Here is a 22,581-nt window from a genome sequence, read left to right as displayed (position 1 = left end):
TTTATTTTAGCGTCATTGATTTTACCAATAATTCCAATAAATTATTAAATAATAATAATTATTATTATAATAATGTAATATTATTCATTCATTCATTTTCTTGTCGGCTTAGTCCTTTTTTTCATCCAGGGTCGCCACAGCAGAATGAACCACCATGTAATATTATTATTATTATTATTATTATTATTATTATTATTATTATTATTATTATTATTATTATTATTATTTTAATGCAGGTTAACTAAAATCAGCATTGTTTTCAGATAAACAAGAATGTTTACTCAAGGTGTTTCTTTAATATCTGCAAACATATTATGGTATTTTTATGCTTCAGAAGAGTCAAAAACTTTCATACAGCACGTTTAATGAACATAACATTTTGTTCACTCAAACAACCAGAAGGACTCAGATGTTGAGTTTGATTCAGTGCATTTTTGATTCTGTTTTTGATAGCATGAGTTACCCTCGAGTTTCATGGTCAGATGAGACCGGCGATGAGATTGTGACTCTGGAGATCTGATTAAACTATCAGTTTTGTAACAGATCTGAAGTCGTGAGTCAACAGACGCTTCTCGATGAATGTGTTTGACTCTCCGCCAGTCATTTGCTGTTTGGTGAAGTCATTAGTCATAATTCAGAACACAAGCATTGCATGAAATAGGAATGGGAATTAAATTAAATCTCACTGAGAGCTTTTCTGTGGTACTCTTGTTTTCCATTATGGTTTATTAGTTATAGTTCCCATATGTCTTTGTGTTTAATTAGATTTGGGAGTGACTTGAATGATTGAGTTTGAAAAAAACAAGTTTTAAGTTTTTTTAAATTGCAATTACATTTTTTCAGATGTTAATGTGTTCATTTTAAGGATATCTATAAGCAAGGTTGCTACAAAACTAGGAGAAAAAACAGATATAAACATCCAAAGCTTGGTGTTTGTCACTTCCACCTAAATGGATCAACATATTTTTTTTTTACATCACCTCATACTTCCTTTTCTAATCAAATCTTGACCAACCATATGTAGGGATGAGTATCATTAAGGTTTTAACGGTATTACTACTTTTATCGATACCCCATATCGGTTCGGTAACAATTCTCCTATCGGTATTTTTTGTAGTGTTTTTTTTATTTTTTTTTTTTTATGAATTGACAAACAAACAAACAAATTGAACAGAATTAACAACACTTTGTTTTATTATTACGTTTTTAATGTAAAACAAAACAAAACAAAACCAATAATTGTAAAACAAATCTTTTTTTTTTTCCTTTAAAAGAATGTAGCCTAGTGGTTTGAAGGAAAATGACTCCGTTTTTAACCATTCTTCTGGAGAAAAATCAACATGTTTGACTTTCTGGCAGAAGTCGGGACCTTTCTTGGTTTATTGTGCTCCCTGACTATGAAAATACTCTTTGAGTTGTAAGATGCAAATGAGATAATGTTTATGGTTTTTCATTAACACATTCACATAAATGAGTTCACAGTGTTTTGGGAGTTAACTGTGTTTTAATACAGTTTTGGAGCATCTTGCAATGTAAAAAAACGCTTTCTTAATAAGCATTTTTAATGTTTAGGATTTATTTAAGCTACTGCAGAAAACAATACTGTTTTTATTGTAACTGAATGTGTGTGTTTATATAACTATTATACTAATTTAGGTGGTTGACTGTATCACGAATGATGATATAACGTTACCATTAGTAGCTAGGCAGTCAAAAACTTTTCTTTTGTCTGTGCAGTTAATGCACTTTTGAAAGATACTTTCACTAACCCAGATTGCTTGCATTTCCGCTTATGCAAGAAAACAACTTGTTGCATTTGTTTCAACGGGCAATTGTTTTTTGTACTAGTCTGTTTTGTCTGCTGTAAAGTTGGCCATTTTAACAGTGGGCTCAATAGAAATTTGCTTTATTATGGAGCCAGAACTAGCAGAATTTTGATGAATTGCAGTTTCAGTTACTATTAGTAATACTATTACAATTAGTAATAATAGTTCCGTATTAGCTTCACGATGGAGAGTGGGAGGTTGCCGCTTGGTAGAAATACAGCAGTTACAAGTTTTAAAATGATTTGATCAACTGTAGTTTGAAATTACACTGAGTTTTTATCCTCTAAGGGCTTATTATGCGGTCTCTGTTCCCATCTTGTTGCAGAACGTCATCCGTCTTTGCTCAGTATGACAGGCTGATTGAAGTCAACGCGCTGAATCTCTGAAATTATAAATATTAAAAATAGGCACTATCCTTATAGATGAACTTTATAGATGCAATCTAAACAATCACATTTTCACCTCAAAAGGCCTCAAAAGTACATTATGTTGTCCAACAGCTGCAATATTTGTCAAACTGTAGTGAGTCTATTGATCTGCTGTCACTCTATGTGGGTGGAGTAATACACAAGAGTGAGGAGGCTGTATGAGTGCTGTTATTGCAGAATATCGCACGGCTATCAGTCAATCAGAACCGAGAACCAGACAGAACATATATAATGATGCATGTTTTGGTGTAAAAAAATCTTAAAACAATCTGTTCAAATATCCTTTTGTATGGCTGGTTAAGTGAGCATGAAATGATGCATGTACTTATAAAATTCACTATTGTTCTTCACATGACATTGTTGTAAACTTCTAAGAGCCCCAAAAACCAGGGAGAATCATTCGGTTGTCTTCAAAGCAGAATCCTTTTTAATAAGAAGAACTCAGCGTGGCTGTGGCATCATCGAAAGCAAACTCTAAACTCCACAGCAAACATAATACATGTTATACATGTTACAGCAAGTAGGTGAGGTCAGTCATGGTGGGGACAGTCAAACAAAGCATGCAAATGAAGTCTGGGTGCCATGCCTTCTTCAGGTCTGATCTCATCAATATATAAGTACATCATTACAACAATGTGCAAATGATGTTCTGGAGACAGGGAAGACAATAGATACAGCCATGCTGTGTAACTGATAATTGCATCACTTTGGCTTAGCCTGTAGTCAGCAAGGCAAAGGTTAAATGTCTCTCCTAGCTGGCATGTCAATGAAATTATATAATTAAAAACCAAAGAATATTACTTTTCAGCTATACGTAGATTATTATTCATTTGGAATTAGATGATAGAAATTTAAATTTCCACAACATTTAACTTCAATATGAATTTTTCAAATCAATTAAAGTTGTCTTCCTTTCTTTCTTGTCTAGTTTCTCTGCCTGAAGAACATCAGGACATTTTTGCACGCCTGCTCAGAGATATTCGGCATGAAGAAAAGCGAGCTGTTCGAAGCGTTCGATTTGTTCGATGTTCGGGATTTCGGAAAGGTAAGACACTCCAGTTTATTTCACTTTCAACTCTCACTAGTGCCGTATTTCACACATATTTTTACTCGCCCCATTTTCCAAGCCTCAGCAAACCGGCATGATATAACTGTTTCTAATGCCACGATCATCCATCTTATTCCCAGATGTGTCTGAGTTTGAGTCTGCTGGTGTTTTTGCGGTGTTGCGTCTCAGTTGATTATGTTGAGAGATGCTGAGCTCTTTGTCTGCTGTAATAAAGTCTCAGTGTCTGCATCTCATCCTGCTGGTAATGTGATCTGCTCTTCAATGTGTTTAATGAGAGATCAGTAAAAGACGGATGGAGACATGGACCTTCTGTGAGGGTGTGGGAGACTGTCTCTGTGAATTACATCTTTAAATTAGTTTGTAGACTTGGACTGACTACTGTATATGCAGATTTGAGTGTGTTTAGAAAGTAAAACAGCGTCTGTTGTATCTGTTGTTCTATAGTTCTATCTTTCGTTCTATAGTTCTATTATAGTTCTATCTGTCGTTCTAGAATTCTATCTATTGATCTATATTTCTATCTGTTGTTCTATAGTTCTATCTGTCGTTCTATAGTTCTATCTGTCGTTCTATAGTTCTATCTGTCGTTCGATAGTTCTATCTGTCGTTCTATATTTCTATCTGTCATTCTATAGTTCTATCTGTCATTTTATAGTTCTATCTGTTGTTCTATAGTTCTATCTGACGTTCTATCGTTCTATCTGTCTTTCTATATTTCTATCTGTCGTTCATTATTTCTATCTGTCGCTCTATAGTTCTATCTGTTGTTCTATAGTTCTATCTGACGTTCTATCGTTCTATCTGTCTTTCTATATTTCTATCTGTTGTTCTATATTTCTATCTGTCGCTCTATAGTTCTATCTGTTGTTCTATAGTTCTATCTGTTTTTCTATAGTTCTATCTGATATTCTATCGTTCTGTCGTTCTATATTTCCATCTGTCGCTCTATAGTTCTATCTGCTGTTCTACAGTTCTATCTGTTGTTCTATAGTTCTAAGTGTCGCTCTATAGTTCTATCTGTTGTTCTATAGTTCTATCTGTTTTTCTATAGTTCTATCTGATGTTCTATCGTTCTATCTGTCGTTCTATATTTCCATCTGTCGCTCTATAGTTATATCTGTTGTTCTATAGTTCTATCTGTTGTTCTATTGTTCTATCTGTTGTTCTATAGTTCTGTCTGTCGTTCTATAGTACTATCTGATGTTCTATCGTTCTATCTGTCGTTCTATATTTCCATCTGTCGCTCTATAGTTATATCTGTTGTTCTATAGTTCTATCTGTTGTTCTATTGTTCTATCTGTTGTTCTATAGTTCTGTCTGTCGTTCTATAGTACTATCTGATGTTCTATCGTTCTGTCGTTCTATATTTATATCTGTCGCTCTATAGTTCAATCTGTTGTTCTATAGTTCTGTCTGTCGTTCTATAGTTATATTGTTCTATCTGGTATGCTATCTGTCATGCTATCTGTCATTCTATCATTCTGTTTGTCATTTTATAGTTCTATCTGTCGTTCCATGGTTCTATCTGTTGTTCAATTATAGTTCTGTCTCTCATTCTATAGTTATATCCCTCTGTCTGTCATGCTGTCTGTCATTCTATTTGTCATTCTATAGTTCTTATTGTTGTTCTAAAGTTCTATCTGTCGCTCTATTGTTCTATCTGACATTCTATAATTCTATTTGTCGTTTTATTATAGTTCTGTCTATCATTCTATAGTTATATCATTCTATCTGTCATGCTATCTGTCATTCTATCATTCTGTTTGTCATTTTATGTCAATCTATTTGTCATTCTATAGTTCTATGTGTTGTTCTATAGTTCTATCTATCGTTCTATAATTTTATCTGTCGTTCTATAGTTCCTTCTGTCATTCTACTGTTCTATCTGTTATTCTATCTGTCGTTCTATAGTTCTATTATAGTTCCATTATTCTAATATAGTTATATCTATTGTTCTATAGTTCTGTCTGTCATTCTATCTGCCGTTCTATAGTTCTTTTATATTTTTATAGTTCTATTATAGTTCTGTCTGTCTGTCTGTCTATCTATCTTTACACTTAATTTTTCTTTATTTATAAATATATTCAGTTTGTCTGTAGCTGTTGGCAACTGGTTTTGGTTTTGGTTACTTTTTAAGTGCCTATTGTGTTATAAAAAGTGGGCCCTGCTGTTTCTGGCTGTACACAGAGCACTAATGGAGCGGAAAAAAAAATCGACCATTCGTCTGAACTGTCACTCATTTTTTGACCTTTTACACCTTCTCATTTAAAATAGATGTGACTAAATGTGTTTCCTATAAGACCAAGTTCACACTAATGTGTCTTGAGGCAGAAAAGTATTAAAGGGAGGCTCATGTGCGCTTGAATCTTTTCCTTTGTAAAGATGATTTGACAGCGTTTAGTTCACTTTCAGGCGTGTATTACAGCTTATGTCATGTGGCCTGCTTCACAGCTGCTGTTCACATCTGTTGATTCTCTTATCTCAGACAGGCTCTGTGTATGTATTCATAAGCACAGAAGGGGAGAGCGTTCACACACACATTTACACTAGAAACGAGCAAACACTCGCTACTCTGTGGAACGCTCAGTGAAAACAGCAGAAATGTTTTCCACATGACTGACAAAACATCTGTCCTGCTCATCTGACACTCGCTACAGGCCAATCTGACAACATGCATTATGCTTCATCATATTCTTTCATCTGAACACTGATTTTGCTATCAGTAAGATATGGTCAAATGATGGTATTTTATTAAAATATCAATTTGTTTGTATTTTATAATAAAGTATATGCACACAGACTTTTAATTTCAGCCAGCCAGCCTCAGTGCTTCCAGTAAACAACTGTCATTCCATTATAAAATTGCCTTGTTTAAGGTCTGATTTCTTTAAAAATTTGTCTGTCTGATAGATATACGATATAAAGTGGGTCTCAGACCCGACAAGAAGCACTGCATTAAATTCCATTTCCCCTTACCATGTCTTTAAAATATGACAGTTTATTTTACCCCAGTATTTTTAATGGAGTTTCTGTGCTAGCTTGCTGCTACTGACAGCGCTTGCAGTTACACAGTCTTTCATCTTGTTTTACGCTTGAACAACTACATGAATACTGTTGTTTATTTACAGTTGTTCTCAGTCGCTTTGGTGCATTTCTCACAACACTATTTACATTTACACAACAGTTAATGCATTTCTCAAAACAATTAGCACAAACTGCAAAACCTAGCTGATAACCTGCAAAAGTGTGTCACTTGCTCAAAATGGAGAGCTCATTCCTCAAACGCAAGTATTGATGTCAATGAAAGTGTCAGTGTCATCAAGATGAAAAGTTCCGACAACATTGTTTATGAACAAGATAGTCAAATGGCTTTGTCATGTTTTCACACTTTACTCTGTAAATGTTTTCCAATGCAAAAAAGTCAGAATTTGGTGACACTTTCTGAAAATGCTCAAGACTATTTATTATTTGCACAGCCATTTAAAACTACAATAATGTTAGACATCACTGCATTTAGTGAGGTTTCTGAGTACAAGACACTGAATATGTATGTTTCACATGTTTACTGCATTTGCTCTTTGCAATTCTGATTTATTCACAGCATTGTGCAAAAGAATAAACACACATTTATTTACAACAAACAAACTTCCTTTGGGTGGAGCTGAGCACAACTGTAAACAATATTGCAGAACATATTGAAACTGAACCTAAAACATACACAGGTCTGTAAATAATTCATAAAATTGTTCAATTTAGAAGACATTTTCAGGAAAAAAAGATACAATTTTTTAAACAAAATTTGCTAGACAGATTTTGCCAACTAATTCAACATTTTTGTATGTAATAAGTCAAGTAATCAAATAAGGACTATTAGTTTTATATTAATTTTGCCTGACATGACAAAATCAAATAATAATGTCATAAAACAGCAGAGAGTTGGATGAAAGCAATTGATGTATGTCTAAAAGCATTTGCAATTTGTTGGAAGGAATGAGAAACTGCTACTATGATGTACACAAATTACTAAATGTTTTGAGAAATGTATTAACTGTTGTGCAAATGTCAATAGTGCTGTGAGAAATGCATCAAAGCACTGAGAAAAACTTTAACTGAATGTATTGTAAATACATTACAAAATCAATGCTGTAAAAGAAACCTTAAGAAATTTAAAATAGTCACATTAAGCTTCCACTGAAAGTTTATCATTGTTTTGACTTTTTTTGTAATATTGTGTTATTGTCATTTATGTATATATATACATATACACTCGCTCCAATGGGTTCTCGCGGCTCTCGGTCCCACCCACACTGGTCTCAACTTCCAAGTCGACCAATCACAGAGCTTGCACTACGTGTTGTTGCAACTTTTAGTAAATTTTTTTTGAAAAGTTTGCATCAATATCGGCGTCAGCCACCGTGAGGGCTATGCGTCCGCACGAAGGGTATGTCCATTTTGCTCCAGGACAACTTTTTTATTAACTTTTGAATTAATTTTTTTTCTAATTTCTATTTTTTCCTATTTTTTGTTTGTAAAAAAAAGAGCTATTTTTTAATGGCTGTTTTCAAACATCAACATTTTGTTTTATTAAACTTTTTAATATGTATAGATTTAGTGTATGTATCATTCATTCATTCATTCATTTTCTTGTCGGCTTAGTACCTTTCTTAATCCGGGGTCGCCACAGCGGAATGAACCGCCAAATTATCCAGCAAGATTTACGCAGTGGATGCCCTTAAAGCCGCAACCAATCTCTGGGAAACATCCACACACACATTCACACACACACTTATACACTACGGACAATTTAGCCTACCCAATTCACCTGTACCGCATGTCTTTTGACTGTGGAGGAAAACGGAGCACCCGGAGGAAACCCACGCAAATGCAGGGAGAACATGCAAACTCCACACAGAAACGCCAACTGAGCCGAGGCTTGGACCAGCGACCCAGCGACCTTCTTGCTGTGAGGCGACAGCACTACCTTCTGCGCCACTGTCTCGCCTTTATTTTATTTTATTTTATTTTATTTTATTTTATTTTATTTTATTTTATTTTATTTTATTTTATTTTATTTTATTTTATTTTTAATCAAGCGACTTTTTATTTTTATTTTACTGCTTACAACTGATGTCATAACTAAGAGCTTGGCCTGATGTTCCATATCCCATGATGCTATTGACACATCAGTCATGTGATCCCATCATCAGCATTTCTCTATTCTGAGCTTTCTGCTGCTGCTGCTGTGGAAATCAGTTCAAATGTGACATGCAAGCATTTGCTTCTGCATTTTGAGAGCGCAGCTGAATCTGCATGTTAAACACAGATGAGTGAAGCTCATCAAATGACCCTCCAGCTGCTGTGCTCAAGTCACTGCATTTCCTCAGGAATTGTGTTGATATGAGTCAGCAGGTCTCTCTGGCTTATATGCTGTCACTATAGTTGAGGTGAATGGGTCATATTAAGCAATCTAAATTAGAGATATAAGTTTGTACTAAAGTTGCACCATGCCAATATAGGATTTTTAATAGTAATATTGATAGCTAATTCTAATTGTTTATATTTTACTTGCAAATTGACCATTGTGATTACCAGTTAAGTTTTTCTTTTTCTCAAAAAGCTATAAAGAAGAAATGTAAAATATGAATACATAATCATCCGAGGACAACACTCACACTTAATACATAAAATCACTTCACTGAACATGTGCACATAGACATCACCTATATAGTATATATCTGCAGATTAACTATATTTATAACCAATAACTTTTACAGTTAAAAGCTATCGCTTGTTATGTGGTGACGTCTGTAATACTGTTTCCGGGTCCACTCATTTGAGTTGAGAAATCATTTGTTTATGATCACTTTTTATTGATAACACAAATTAAAGTTAATTTTATATAAAGTCATAGTGTACACAACAATCTCCGGGTTTGCTGCATAACAAATACCAACATTTTAACAGTTTATAAAAAAATGAATCACTTTCTGGCCATTGGATATTAGGCATGGACATATATATTGCAATCGTGATTTTTGAAAATATTAAATCGCTTTGTAAATTTTTATGATTACCATTTCATGAGTCTCCCCATTCAGATGGGTAGAGTGCTTGAACCCGGAAGCAGCTTTGTGTGACGTCACACTTAACAAGCGGGTTTAACTTAACTAACTTAGTTAGTTAAAGATATTTGTAGGGCTGGGTGATATGGCCTTTAAAAAAAAAAAAATCCCAAAACATTTTTTACAAAAATAAATGTATTTACAATTTAAATACCCCCCCCCCCCCCCAATTTAAATTATAATTAATTATAAGATATGAACTGTAGAACTGTATCAATAAAGCAATAGTATAGTATAAAGCAAGATTTATCCGGGACAATAAATAAATGTATGTATTATACAGTATACCACACTTATGTTGCAATATACAGTTGAAGTCAGAATTATTAGCCCACCTTTGAATTTTGTTTTGCTTTTTAAAATTTTCCCAAATAATGTTTTACAGAGCAAGGCAATTTTAACAGTATGTCTGATAATATTTTTTTTCTTCTAGAGAAAGTCTTATTTGTTTTATTTTTTATTTTATTAAATAAATCAAATCAGATATAAAAAAATGCTAAAAAAAGCTGTCATTTAAAGATCAAAGTTAACAACCTAATAATAATTGCATACAATACTTTTATAAAAATATTATAAATAAAACCATTTCATACAATTACAGTGAATGTAAACTACAGTGAAAGTAAACTTATTATAATATTATATATTCAAAATTATTTTTGGATTATTATTTTTTTTTTCAATGAGCTTGCACTGAGAGGATTATTCATTTTATTATTGTGTTATATCAGTTTATATTCATTCATTCATTTTCTTTTCGCTTTGTCCCTTTATTAATCCGGGGTCGCCACAGCGGAATGAACCCCCAACACTATGAACAATTTAGCCTACTCAATTCACCTGTACCTCATCTCTTTGGACTGTGGGGGAAACCGGAACACCCAGAGGAAACCCACGCAAACGCAGCGAGAACATGCTAACTCCACACAAAAACGCCATCTGAGCCGAGGCTCGAACCAGCGACCTTCTTGCTTTGAGGCGACAGCACTATCTTCTGCGCCTTTGCGTTGCCATCAGTTTATATAAATTTCTCACATTAGAATAGTGAGTTGGATTTTATTGCTTTTATTAGCGGGGTGTCTGCATCTGCTAGATTGGTCTAGTGCACTAAGCGAGTTTTTTCAGTGTTGATATTTACAGTAATAAATGTCTTTGCGGCTGGGTCACATGATTTATCCAGAAACAGAAACGTTGAGTTCCAACATTAGATTGGTAACAGTTTCTTTTATATGTGCATCTTCTCTATTAATTGTCTTATTCATTACTTCTTACCTTGAGAAATACAAGGTGTAGCGTGCAAGTTCAAATAAGCATGTCTGTCGGTGAATGCGTGACTGAGAGCTCTGAATTATAACATTTATTTGGCCGGTGTGTTTGTACATATGTGTGTGTGTGTTTTTTTTTTTCATAGAGGGCATAACATCATAGAGTTCTACTCTGTTCATTGCAATGCTGTTTGTGTGTTTCTATGGCAAATGCTAGGGGAACTTGTTACAGTGAAAACCGTGTTATTAGTAACTAATAACCTTAACATTTCCGAATTTGATTATAATGCCATAATGTGCAGCTTTTGTAAAGCTGCTTTAAAACAATATTTATTGTGAAAAAGTGCTAAACAAATAAACTTTAATTGAATTGAATAATCTGATATCAAAACAGTAGACAGGCTAAATAAAAACACAACTTTTGGTGACTGTTATAGATCGACATAATACTGACATTTCCTCGGTTAGTTCTGTAAACAAAACATTTGCACTTTAGGAGGTAATCTCAAAGGTAATCACTTTTTAATTATGATTGAAAACATCACAGAATTGGGCAAAGTATGAAATGAACCAAGGTCAATATCTGTTCTTCTTCATCTATTTGCTGTGTCAATGCTATTTGTACACCCCTTTGAACTATAGAAAATTGTGTGAAAGTCCAGAGCAGATATCGGCAGAAATAAATAAATAAACACACACACACACACACACACACACACACACACACACACACACACACACACACACACACACACACACACACACACACACACACACACACACACACACACACACACATACACACACACACACAAAATAAAAACTATCCAAAACAACAACAAAACAAGCTGTAGATCAGAGTATCTTTCGTTTGGGCATGTTTCATTTGCTTTTATAGACTCTGATTGAAAGAAAAAACAAATCTGAAATCAGAATAGCAGAAAATCGCTTGTGCTTAAAGTATAGAGAGAGGAAAAATAGACAGAGTGAAGCGCATCTGTCCTGCTGTTGGAGATCCATAGTTAAATCTATCACTGTCACTAAAGAGAAAGGCAATAATCAATAAGTGCTCACACCTGTCTCATTCTGTCTTTACTACTTTTATCATTGAATGGACACTGAATGCACCATTGAGTCTATAAATATTCATGCATGCACAAGTGTGTTCACTGCTCAGGGTGAAGTGCCCTTCCTGGCTCTTGTTCATGAACGGATGTGGGGTTTATCAAGTATCGAGTGACAAGGTTTCTCTATAATGGATGTAGAGTGGTTACTGTAGGGTGAGTGTGGGGGTCTGTCTGTGAAAGAACTATTGAACGGTGATGCTTGTGATGGGAAGAATACCTTAAAATAGGATGCACCAAAATAAACAAATTATGTTTTTGTTTTGTTTGTGTATTAGCTTATTTTATTTATTTGTCATTTATTTATTTATTTATTTATTTATTTATTTTATTTATTTTGTTTATTTTGTTTATTTATGTATCAATATTTTATTTAATTTTATATCTATCTTTTATTTATTTATTTGCTTGTTTATCTTTTATTTATTTTTTGTCTTTTGTTTATTTAGTTATTTATTTTTTAATTATTTAACTTTTATTCATTTATTTTTTTTATTTATTTTTCTTTTATTTATTTTCTTTAATTAATTAATTCATTAATTAATTTATCTTTTGTTTATTCATCTTTTATTTTTGTATTTTTATTATTTATCTTTTATTTAATTATTTAACTATTATTTATTTATTTTTTTATTTATGCTCTTTTCCATTTATTCATCTTTAATTTGTTTATTAGTTCATCTTTTATTTATTTATTTAACCAACATTTTTCTTTTATTTTGTAATGTATTTTTATTTAAACTTTACAATTTCTTATGTTTTTATTATTTAATTTTGTTTAATTTTTGAAATATGAAGCTTATGCCATTTTTATAGCTATTTAAATTTTATAGCTATTTATATATGTAGTGCAACTATATTTTCACAAAACTGATCATATTATAATGTGGCTTCATTTGTATTGCAATTGTAAAAATTATGTATGTAAAAAAAAAATGATATGCAATGATTAAAATACAGTACATAGATTTTATTCAGTACTGATGAGGATCAAAAATGAGTTCTTTACTAGGTAGCCCAGCATTACAAGCTAACAGCAGGCTGTATAGCAAACAGGTGCATGTGTTCGCAGGTGTTAGACAACTCATCTCAACACAGGAGATATGACATGTTACTCTCGGTGGTTTTACTCCGGAATCATTGTTTAGTGGAGTGTTGGATGAAGTGCAGGCCTGAGGGGTACACACACCAGCATCTGTCTGAGAGAAACTACAGCTTCTGACATCTACTATTAGCCGGGAGAGTGTTGAAGAGAATGTGTGTGTGTCTGAGATCTTGATACACACAGACACGCATAACTCTTCATATGCTGTAGAGTGTGTGTGTGTGTGTGTGTGTGTGTGTGTGTGTCAAGAGCTCTGACTCTCCTTGACACACACTGATGATCTCCACATTCTCACTCAGCCGAGAAGAGAAGAGGCCAATTCTAGCAGAACAGACAAGAGCTTTCCACTTCATCCACTTATGCTGTTTTATTGGGATTCCAAAAGGTGTTTAATATTGTATAATTGCAGTTTATTCATTCATTCATTCTTTTATTTCCCTTTTTTAGTTTTAATTATTTTCCTTTTCCATGTTTAATGCAGCGAATGCCCTTTCAGTTGCAACCCTGGGAACAATTGCAGTTTATATACAGATATTTGATTTATTTGTATTCATTTATACAAGATTTAGACTGCTAAATTTATTATTATAGTTTATTTATTTATTTACAGTATTTATTCATTAATTTACAGTATTTATTTACATTAAGTGTATTTGCAGTATTTATTTATTTACAGTATTTTTTATTTAAAATATTTATTTACAGTATTTATTTACATTATGTATTTATTTATATATTTACAGTATTTATTTACAATATTTATTTAGTTACAGTTTTTATTTACAGTATTTTTTACAATACTATTTATATCATTTATATATTTATTTTCACAGTATTTGTTTATTTATTTACATTATTTTTAACAGTATATATTAATTTACAGTATTTGTTTACAGTATTTTTTATTTACGATATTTATTTACATTTATTTATTTATTTACAGTATTTATTTATTTACAGTATTTTATATTTACAATATGTATTTACAATATTTATTTACATTATGTATTTATATATTTACAGTTTTTATTTACAATATTTATTTATTTAGTTTTTATTCACAGTATTTTTATTTGCAATATTATTTACATCATTTGTATATTTATTTATTTACAGTATTTGTTTATTTATTTAAATTATTTATTTGCAGTATTTATTAATTTACAGTATTTATTTACAGTATTTTTTTATTTGTGATTTTATTTACATTTATTTATTTACAGTATTTATTTATTTACAGTATTTTTTATTTACAATATTTATTTACAGTATTTATTTACATTATGTATTTATATATTAACAGTGTTTATTTACAATATTTCTTTATTTATTTACAGTTTTTATTCACAGTATTTTTATTTACAATATTATTTACATAATTTATATATTTATTTACAGTATTTATTTTTATTTACATTATGTATTTACAGTATTTATTAATTTACAGTATTTTTTATTTATGATATTTATTTACATTTATTTATTTACAGTATTTATTTATTTACAGCATTTATTTACTTATTATTTTTTATATTTTTATTTATTTATTTATTTACTTGTTATTAATTAATTTATTTCTGTTTATTAATGTATTTTAGGTATTGCAAGTTAGTAAATACTTATTTCAGTGATTATATTATTCATTCATTCATTTTCCTTCTGCTTAGTCTATTACTCATCAGGGGTCGATACAGTGGAATGAACCACCAACTATTCCCGCATATGTTATAGGCAGCCCTTTCAGCCACAACCCATTACTGGGAAATACACACACACACACACACACACACACACACACACACACACACACACACACACACACACACACACACACACTCGTACACCATAGCCAATTTTGTGAATTACCCATTTCACCAATTGTGCATGTCTTTGGACTGCGAGGGAAAACAAAGCAGGGACTCGAATCAGTGATCTTCTTGCAGTGAGGTGACAGTGTCGGCCCCAAATATGTCTGTCTGTCCGTCCTTCTATCTATTATTTTGTCCATCCATCTATCCGTCTATATCCATCAATCCATTCATCCATCCGTCCGTCCATCCATCCGCCCATTCATCTGTTCATCCATCCATCCATCAATCCCCGCTTGTCTGTCTGTCTGTCTGTTTGCTTGTCTGTCTGTCTGTGTAACCCTGGTGAGATGTCCCCTGGTCACATGGCCTCGAGCACAAAGCTGTAAACTGCTGGAAAACATTCACACTTCCCCTTTCTTGACTTGTCGACCTCATGCGTGGCCTTTTTGAAGGTTGCTCTGTGAGTGACTCATGCATCCTGTGCTTGGCCCCTGGGGCCCTATGGTGGAGTGGCCCCATGTATGCATGCACGTGTGTGTGTGTGTGTGTGTGTGTGTGTGTGTGTGTGTGTGTGTGTGTACCAAGACCCTATTAACACATCTGGAGTCAACAGGGTAACTGCTCTCTGAACAGCACTTCAGCAGAAAGGCCATCCCAGAACACATTGCATTTGACATTGTAAAATAAAATTATTATGCTCAACATTTACTCTGTTCAAAAATTGCAGATTAGTAAGTGGCTTAGAAATTCGAACACACATCGCCTTAGGGTTTTGTTGCCTTGCTGTTCTGTGAGGTAATTATTTTGCAGGCAGTTTTATGCATGGTAACCTCGCAAAACTGATTTCACACTGACATCAGAGGCAGCATAACTGCCTAATTATCTGATAAAGGAAACCGTGTTTACAATAAAATGCTAATATTTAATTGCTGCTGCTCTACTAATTCTTCCTAGGTACAAAAAAGCGCATCCCACGTATATAGTTATCTGATACAAATTCATAACTAGGTTTCACACGTATAAAATATGTTGTATATGCAACATATATGATTAAATATTGTAAAAATGAAATATTGCTAAAACTATTTAAAAAATCAAACATGTCATTAAAGTTGAAGTCAGAATTATTAGCCTTCTTGAATTATTATATTTTCTCCCCAATCTCTGTTTGACAGAAGGAAGATTTTTTCAACACATTTCTAAACATTTATTAACTGATTTATTTTATCTTTCCCATGATAACAAAATTGACTATATATTTTTTAAGATATTACTGTTCAGCTTACAGTGACATTTTAAGGCTTAAAGGTGGAGTAGGGGATTGTCTTCAGAGACATTTCTTGTTGTGCTGGTTGAAAGTCTCTTCACATTCTAATAGCAATGATTAAAGTAAATGATCTAAATGTATTTATATGTATTTTTGTATTCTGGGTAAGGCATAAAACTAAAAAATGCTTATCCAATTAAATATTGTCAGCACAATAATTCCCATAATTCTGATAAGTAGCCCAAACTGTCTGTCAGCAAATGTAGATTTGCACATCTGTGCAGCTGTCCACACAGATCCGCCATTAACGCGTGCACACAAGACACATGAGATCACAACGATAAAATCAAATGCTGAATCAAACCTTTTTCAAATCCTAAATCAATATTGGAGTTACTGTTGCACACTAGAGGAAGGATGACACCATGGCTGAAGTATTTCTGTTAGACAGGTAATGTTCTGTTTTAAAAGTATTTTAGTCACACAAAGCTGATATAAATTGTGTTGTGTTACTAATAGGTTATATGCACAGAAGTGTTGTTCAGCTACTAAAATCTTCCAGTGAAAGATCGATGTGACTTTTTAAAGTTTTATAAAGGCTTTTTAAAGCACTGTAATGTAGATTTTTATTTAGTTTAACAACAAAACATCAGTAAATAGTGCTATTCTGCCTAACCTGCTTTACTGAGCTGAAGTTGCTTTTATATTGACAATGATTCATTATTAAATAGTTATAGCCTGTGATGTGCTCCGAATATTGTTTACCATGCTTATCTGAATATTCGGTCAGCAATAGCATTTATGTGTTGCTTAGTAATACGTGTAATTCCTGCACGCCGCCGGCCAACTGTCAACTACATTTTTAACTGGTGAATGACATGATCTTGTGGGTTGTCTGCTGCCATTTTTTTTAGCTGCATGCGTTTTAGGATTACTTCTTAGGATATTTTAGGAGGCATGGCTTTGGATGGCAGGAAAGAGATTGTGTTTCAAAGATATTGTGATAACCGGTTTGCATTTTGGCAGATCACATACTGCAACTTTAACTAGGTTAATTTGGCAAGCTAGGAAAATCAAGAAAATCATTGGATAATAATGGTTTGTTCTGTAGACAATTAAAAATAAATAAATAAATAAATAAATAAATAAATAAATAATTAAATAATTAAATATATATATATATATATATATATATATATATATATATATATATATATATATATATATATATATATATATATAGCTTAAAAGAGCTAATAATATTGAGCTTTAAATGGTTTAAAAAATAAGAACTGCTTTTATTCAAGTTGAAATAAAACAAATAAGACTTTCTCCAGTGGAAAAAAAATATTATAGAAAATATGTGTGAAAACTCATTCCTCTGTTAAAGATAATTTGGGAAATTTTTGAAAAAGAAAAAAAAAAATATAAACACAGGAGGGCTTCAACTTCAACTATATCTAAAAGTTCTTATTTGGAATTCACATATATAAAATATATGTCATATATGCCAAAATATCATTCATATATGTCAAAAATGTCTTTCGTATATTTTGTTTCGACCATTTTAATTTCATTTGTACTATATTAAGTTATAATATACATTAATGTGCTATAGTTTGTGTTCATATATATTATATGTTATATATATTAAAACTACGTATGGCTATATATGAACACACATATAACATTTTACAGTCAGAAATATATTTTCACATGTACAGTTGAAGTCATAATTATTAGCCCCCCTTTGATTTATTTATTTTTTTCTTTTTTAATATTTGCCAAATGATGTTTATCAGAGCAAGGAAATTTTCACAGTAAGTCTGATAAATTTTTTTCTTCTGGAAAAATTCTTATTAGTTTTTTTTTTCAGCTAGAATAAAAACAGTTTTACATTTTTTTAAACCTATTTTACAGTGAAAATTATAAGCCCCTTTAAGCTATATTTATAAGCTATAGTCTTAAGAACAAACCATGATTATACAATAGCTTGCATAATTACCCTAACCTGCCTAGTTAACCTAGTTAAGCCTTTAAATGTCACATTAAGCTGTATAAAAGTGTCTGAAAAATGTTTAGCAAAATATTATTCACTGTCATCCTGGCAAAGATAAAGTAAATCAGTTATATTAAATGAGTTATTAAAACTATTATGTTTAGAAATGTGTTGAAAAAAAAAACTTCTCTCTGTTATACAGGAATTGAGGAAAAAATAAACGAGGGGGCTAATACATATTTGTAATTTCAAGGGTTAAAAATCAAAGTGCAATATTTTGAATATGTTACATAAATAACACACATTTTAAAAAATGTGAAATCTAAATATGAACTATATATGCAATTCTCGTATAATGCCATATATCAGATTTTTATGTGGGACATCTGCTATTTATGTTATTAAAAATAAATCTCTGTAGGCAGGACAGGATGCGATCATTGGATTTGCTGTGCTTTGTTGTCTTCCTACGTCTTCATACTGCCTACGGAGGCTGCTTTTTTTCAGGCACAGCCTCCTCAACATGCTAACACCAATATGTTTCAGTCATATCTGCGGCTGCATTATTGAATTTAGCATATGAAGTAGTTTTTAAAACATCACAACATATAAAAGCTTTATCTGTCATGTCATATTTGAATCAAGAAAGTCCTGAAACATCCTCAAACCACTGCTAAAGCAGCTTCGGTGCTTCTCAGTGAGAAGATACAATGCAGGTGTGTGATTTGTTATGCATTTCCTTGCTGTGGTCAGTGCCATCAAAGATGCTTTGCAGAGCGCCTCTTTAATGCTCTCACCATAACCACAGAGGGTCCTGTGTAGATGTCTGCAAACATCAAAGACTTCGTACCACCTTAGTGTCCTATTTAAGCATCAGGTTCAAGCTGCATATCTCTTCAAAGCCGGCTGCAAAGACTGATTTTTTTTCTTAGAGTCTATAGTGGGCGCTTGGTACGAAAACAACACAAAAGCCAAATCGTGCTGGGAGCCGTTTGATTCTGGAAAGCGTGGCGTTGCGAGGCTTTACTCTGAAGGTGTTATTTTTAAAGCCAATTAGAGATTTTTTTTGGTGCAGATTTGAGATTTTGTTTTCTTTTTTAGCGCACCCCCGATTCATCTGTTTGTATCCCGTCAGCCTCTGTTAAGTTTAGAGACGTGTGCTTTAGAAAAGAAGTCCTCCCAGGGCCTTGTATAGAGTCTGTCAGTAAAACTTTCATGAGGGTCTTAAGCACTCGACTGAAATACAGCCACGAGCAGATTTCTTGTAACGGTTTTGAGTCCACGGCACGTGATTGATAATACATAAAGTGCATGGCAAGGCTTCATCATAAAAAACTTCAGTCACACAGTATTGTTTGTGTTTTTGAGAGCTGGTGGCTAATTTTAAAGTAGGAACTCTTGCTTTGTAAAAAAAATTGCTGTCTAAATATATTGATTTCAACTTTATATATTTAAACAAATTAGTTAAAACCTGATTAAAATGACTGATTACTGATTAAAATAAAATTTCGTTTTATTTTAGTTATTTTTTACTGCAAAAAAACGCTTTTCTTACTTCAAGTTTTTGTCTTTTTCTAGTCTAAATATCTAAAAATTCCTAAATCAAGAAGTATTTTCGAGACAAGTATGAAATATTGTCTCGTTTTCAGTCTTTCAGTTTAAAACAAGCAAAATAAACTGTCATTGGGGTAAGCAAACTAATCATTTTTGCTTTGAAATTAGATGATTTTGTCAAGAAACTGCTCCTTGATTCAGAAATCTTTAAATATTCAGACTAGAAATGCAAGTAAGAAAAGCATTTTCACTGTTTCACATCATTGAACTGTGATTGTGTGTGGATTTGAATAATAGATGCGAGTATTGTACAGTGTAATACTGATAGTCAATGCCAATATAACTCAGTCTACTCAATATAATACAGTAAAATCAACTGCTAAACTAAATTATTAATTATTTTTACAATTTGTTAAAATATATGGATTATTTTAGCAGATTGATTCTAAAATATACATTTATATTTCGCTATTGTTAAAACAAATGAGTGTTAAAGATGTATAGTTTTTCCAAATGCTTTATGAAGCCACAAAAACATAAATATATTGTGCAAACATTATAGAAATACCCTTTATAAACTTTGTTGACAGATTTATTCAGGAATGGAACATAAATCATTCTTTTAGCTGATTTGTTCTAAAATGCTGTTTCATTCAGTGCTGGAGCTAGTAATAAATGCATTTTCATCTACAAAGCTATGTTAGGTGAACTTCCAGCTTATCTTTGTACTCTTCTTTGTCTCAGATTTGGGAATTACCAGAAACACTATTTCAAGTGTTTGTTTTTTAACATACTTCGAGTTTTGAGTTTGTACAAAGCTGGGACAAACTGCATTTTCTTAATGTGCACCTTAGGCATGGAATAATTTGCAAAAACACTAAATAAAATTGTGCCTCTCTGTGAATTTAAAGGCATTATAAATATTATAAAGAGAGTGGTATTGAAAGCATGTGATTATTTTTGTTGAGAGAACTGATGAAATGTTGTGTTTATGTATATATAAAATTGTTTTACTGTATTATGGTTACCTTGGCCAGGTCTCTCTTGTAAAAGAAATTTTAAATCTCAATGAGACTTCCTGGTTATATATATATATATATATATATATATATATATATATATATATATATATATATATATATATATGAGCAATTCCAGCGTTATGGATGTGACATTTGCAGTAAGAACTCAAAACATACGTTTGCATAAAAAGTTTGTTAACATTATATTAAAACTTTTGTTTATATTTTCCAGAACAAATGACCACAGAGTTCAGAGAAATGATAAAAAAAAATTATAATCAAAAGGATCGGAGTTGGTTCTCTTAAAAACAAAAATGATTGGTTTTATTTAATTTAATATTTTCACATTTATGAGGAAAAAGTGTCGGTATGGATGTGACAGATGTGAAATTGCCACTTGTGTGACTTTGGTCAAACATTGATAGAGACATTTTTAAGTATTTCTAAAGTACTGTAAAATACTTGCTTACCAAAAAACATTTGCATGGAATTGCTCATATATATATATATATATATATATATATATATATATATATATATATATATATATATATATATATATATATATATATATATATATGTATATGTATATGTATATGTATATGTATATGTATCAACCAATTAGTTTGGAGGTAAGATAACAATGAATGATGCATTTATTAGCCATTTTATTTTTCATTCAACTTTATTGTTCACGCTATCCAACACTAATTAGTCATCGATGCATAAGCTGTATCTGTCAATAAGCCACATGGTCAGTAAATGTGTGACATGCTTATCGAAAGCACAGTGATGTCATTAAAAAGCGGAAGCAAACACATGACAGTGATTTTGATTCCATCCCCTCATCGTTCTGCTGAAATTCCACTTGTTCTGCATATTTAAATAGCATTCCTCTTTTGGTGGCTGAGGGGTAATGGTTGTTCGGGCACAGGAGGACTGATCCTCTCGGCGTGTGTTTATGTGTGTGGGTGTGAGAGAAGCTCTGCGCTTCCTCCACGCTTGAGCAATTTACAGAGCAGTTGTCAGACACTTGTGAAACACACATGCGGAAAATGCTTCTGTTTTACGCTCGTAGTGTGGTAAAGGTAATACACAACTTCACAGTGAGTGCGTTTACATGCACATTGTTCACTCGATTATGCCCAATTAGCTGACAGTGTGTGTGATTATGTAAATGCGTTTACATGTACGTACTTCTTTATTATAATAAAGATCATTAAGCATAAACTGTTTTTATGACTTTTTTGTGTCATGTAAACACTTTTTTCTTTTTCTTTTAACCTGCTTTCTGCCAGTGCACATGATATGTGACAGGAAAGTATCATTACTTTGGATTTTAACTAATTCGTTCTAAAATGCTGATTCATTCCGTGCTGGAGCTAGTAATAAATTAAGCACATGAGCAATACTATGCACCATTAAAAAAGTACGTTTTCACTAAAAGTGCGAAACCCTTTATGCGTTTATTTGTGTACGCTTGTATTTAACAGTACTGTAAAAAACTCAACAATGTTACAGTCAATGTTTTCAAACAATTATGTATAATGCACCAAATTCACACAAGTGGCAATTTAACATCTGTCACATGCATAACAAAACTTCTATATCTCATAAATGCAAAAATGTAAATTTTTGTTTTTATTTTTGTTCTATAGCCCTTTTCATAGAATGCAAAATTACCCATTATGCTTTGCATGTGGGTAAGGAGGATGCTTCGAACTTCCGGTTGGCATGCGTATTAAAAGTCAAATTTGGACAGCTTTGAAATGATTTTTGAAGTTTTAATCTATGTTACTTGTTTTTAACGTCTCTGAACTAATAGTGCTGTTGTTTAGCTCCACCCCCTGGACTGATTTTTCCAAAAATACAATCTAATGGGAATGAAAACCACTGATGCAAGGCATTTTGCAATGTTGTGAAGCCAGAGTGGGCCCACTAGGAGACGTGGGAGGCCTGAAACCACAAATACCCCCCTAACACACACAC

At 32.3% G+C, this 22,581-nt stretch overlaps 1 protein-coding gene across 2 annotated transcripts in view; it reads left to right on the top strand.

The window, feature by feature from the left end:
• vav3a (vav guanine nucleotide exchange factor 3a) overlaps positions 1-22,581 on the top strand; it is a 160,869-nt gene that overhangs the window by 28,998 nt on the left and 109,290 nt on the right. For both annotated transcript variants that reach the window (XM_087309779.1, XM_087309778.1), the window contains exon 2: positions 3,183-3,299. In XM_087309779.1, coding sequence (XP_087165905.1) covers positions 3,183-3,299 — 117 coding nt within the window. The remainder of the gene's footprint in view (positions 1-3,182; positions 3,300-22,581) is intronic.

This window comes from Danio rerio, chromosome 24, assembly GCF_052040795.2.
Source record: "Danio rerio strain M-AB ecotype USA chromosome 24, GRCz13ab, whole genome shotgun sequence".
Taxonomy (NCBI): domain Eukaryota; kingdom Metazoa; phylum Chordata; class Actinopteri; order Cypriniformes; family Danionidae; genus Danio; species Danio rerio.
The sequence above is the reverse complement of the archived record's forward strand: the minus strand, read 5'-3'. Positions and strand labels throughout refer to the sequence as shown.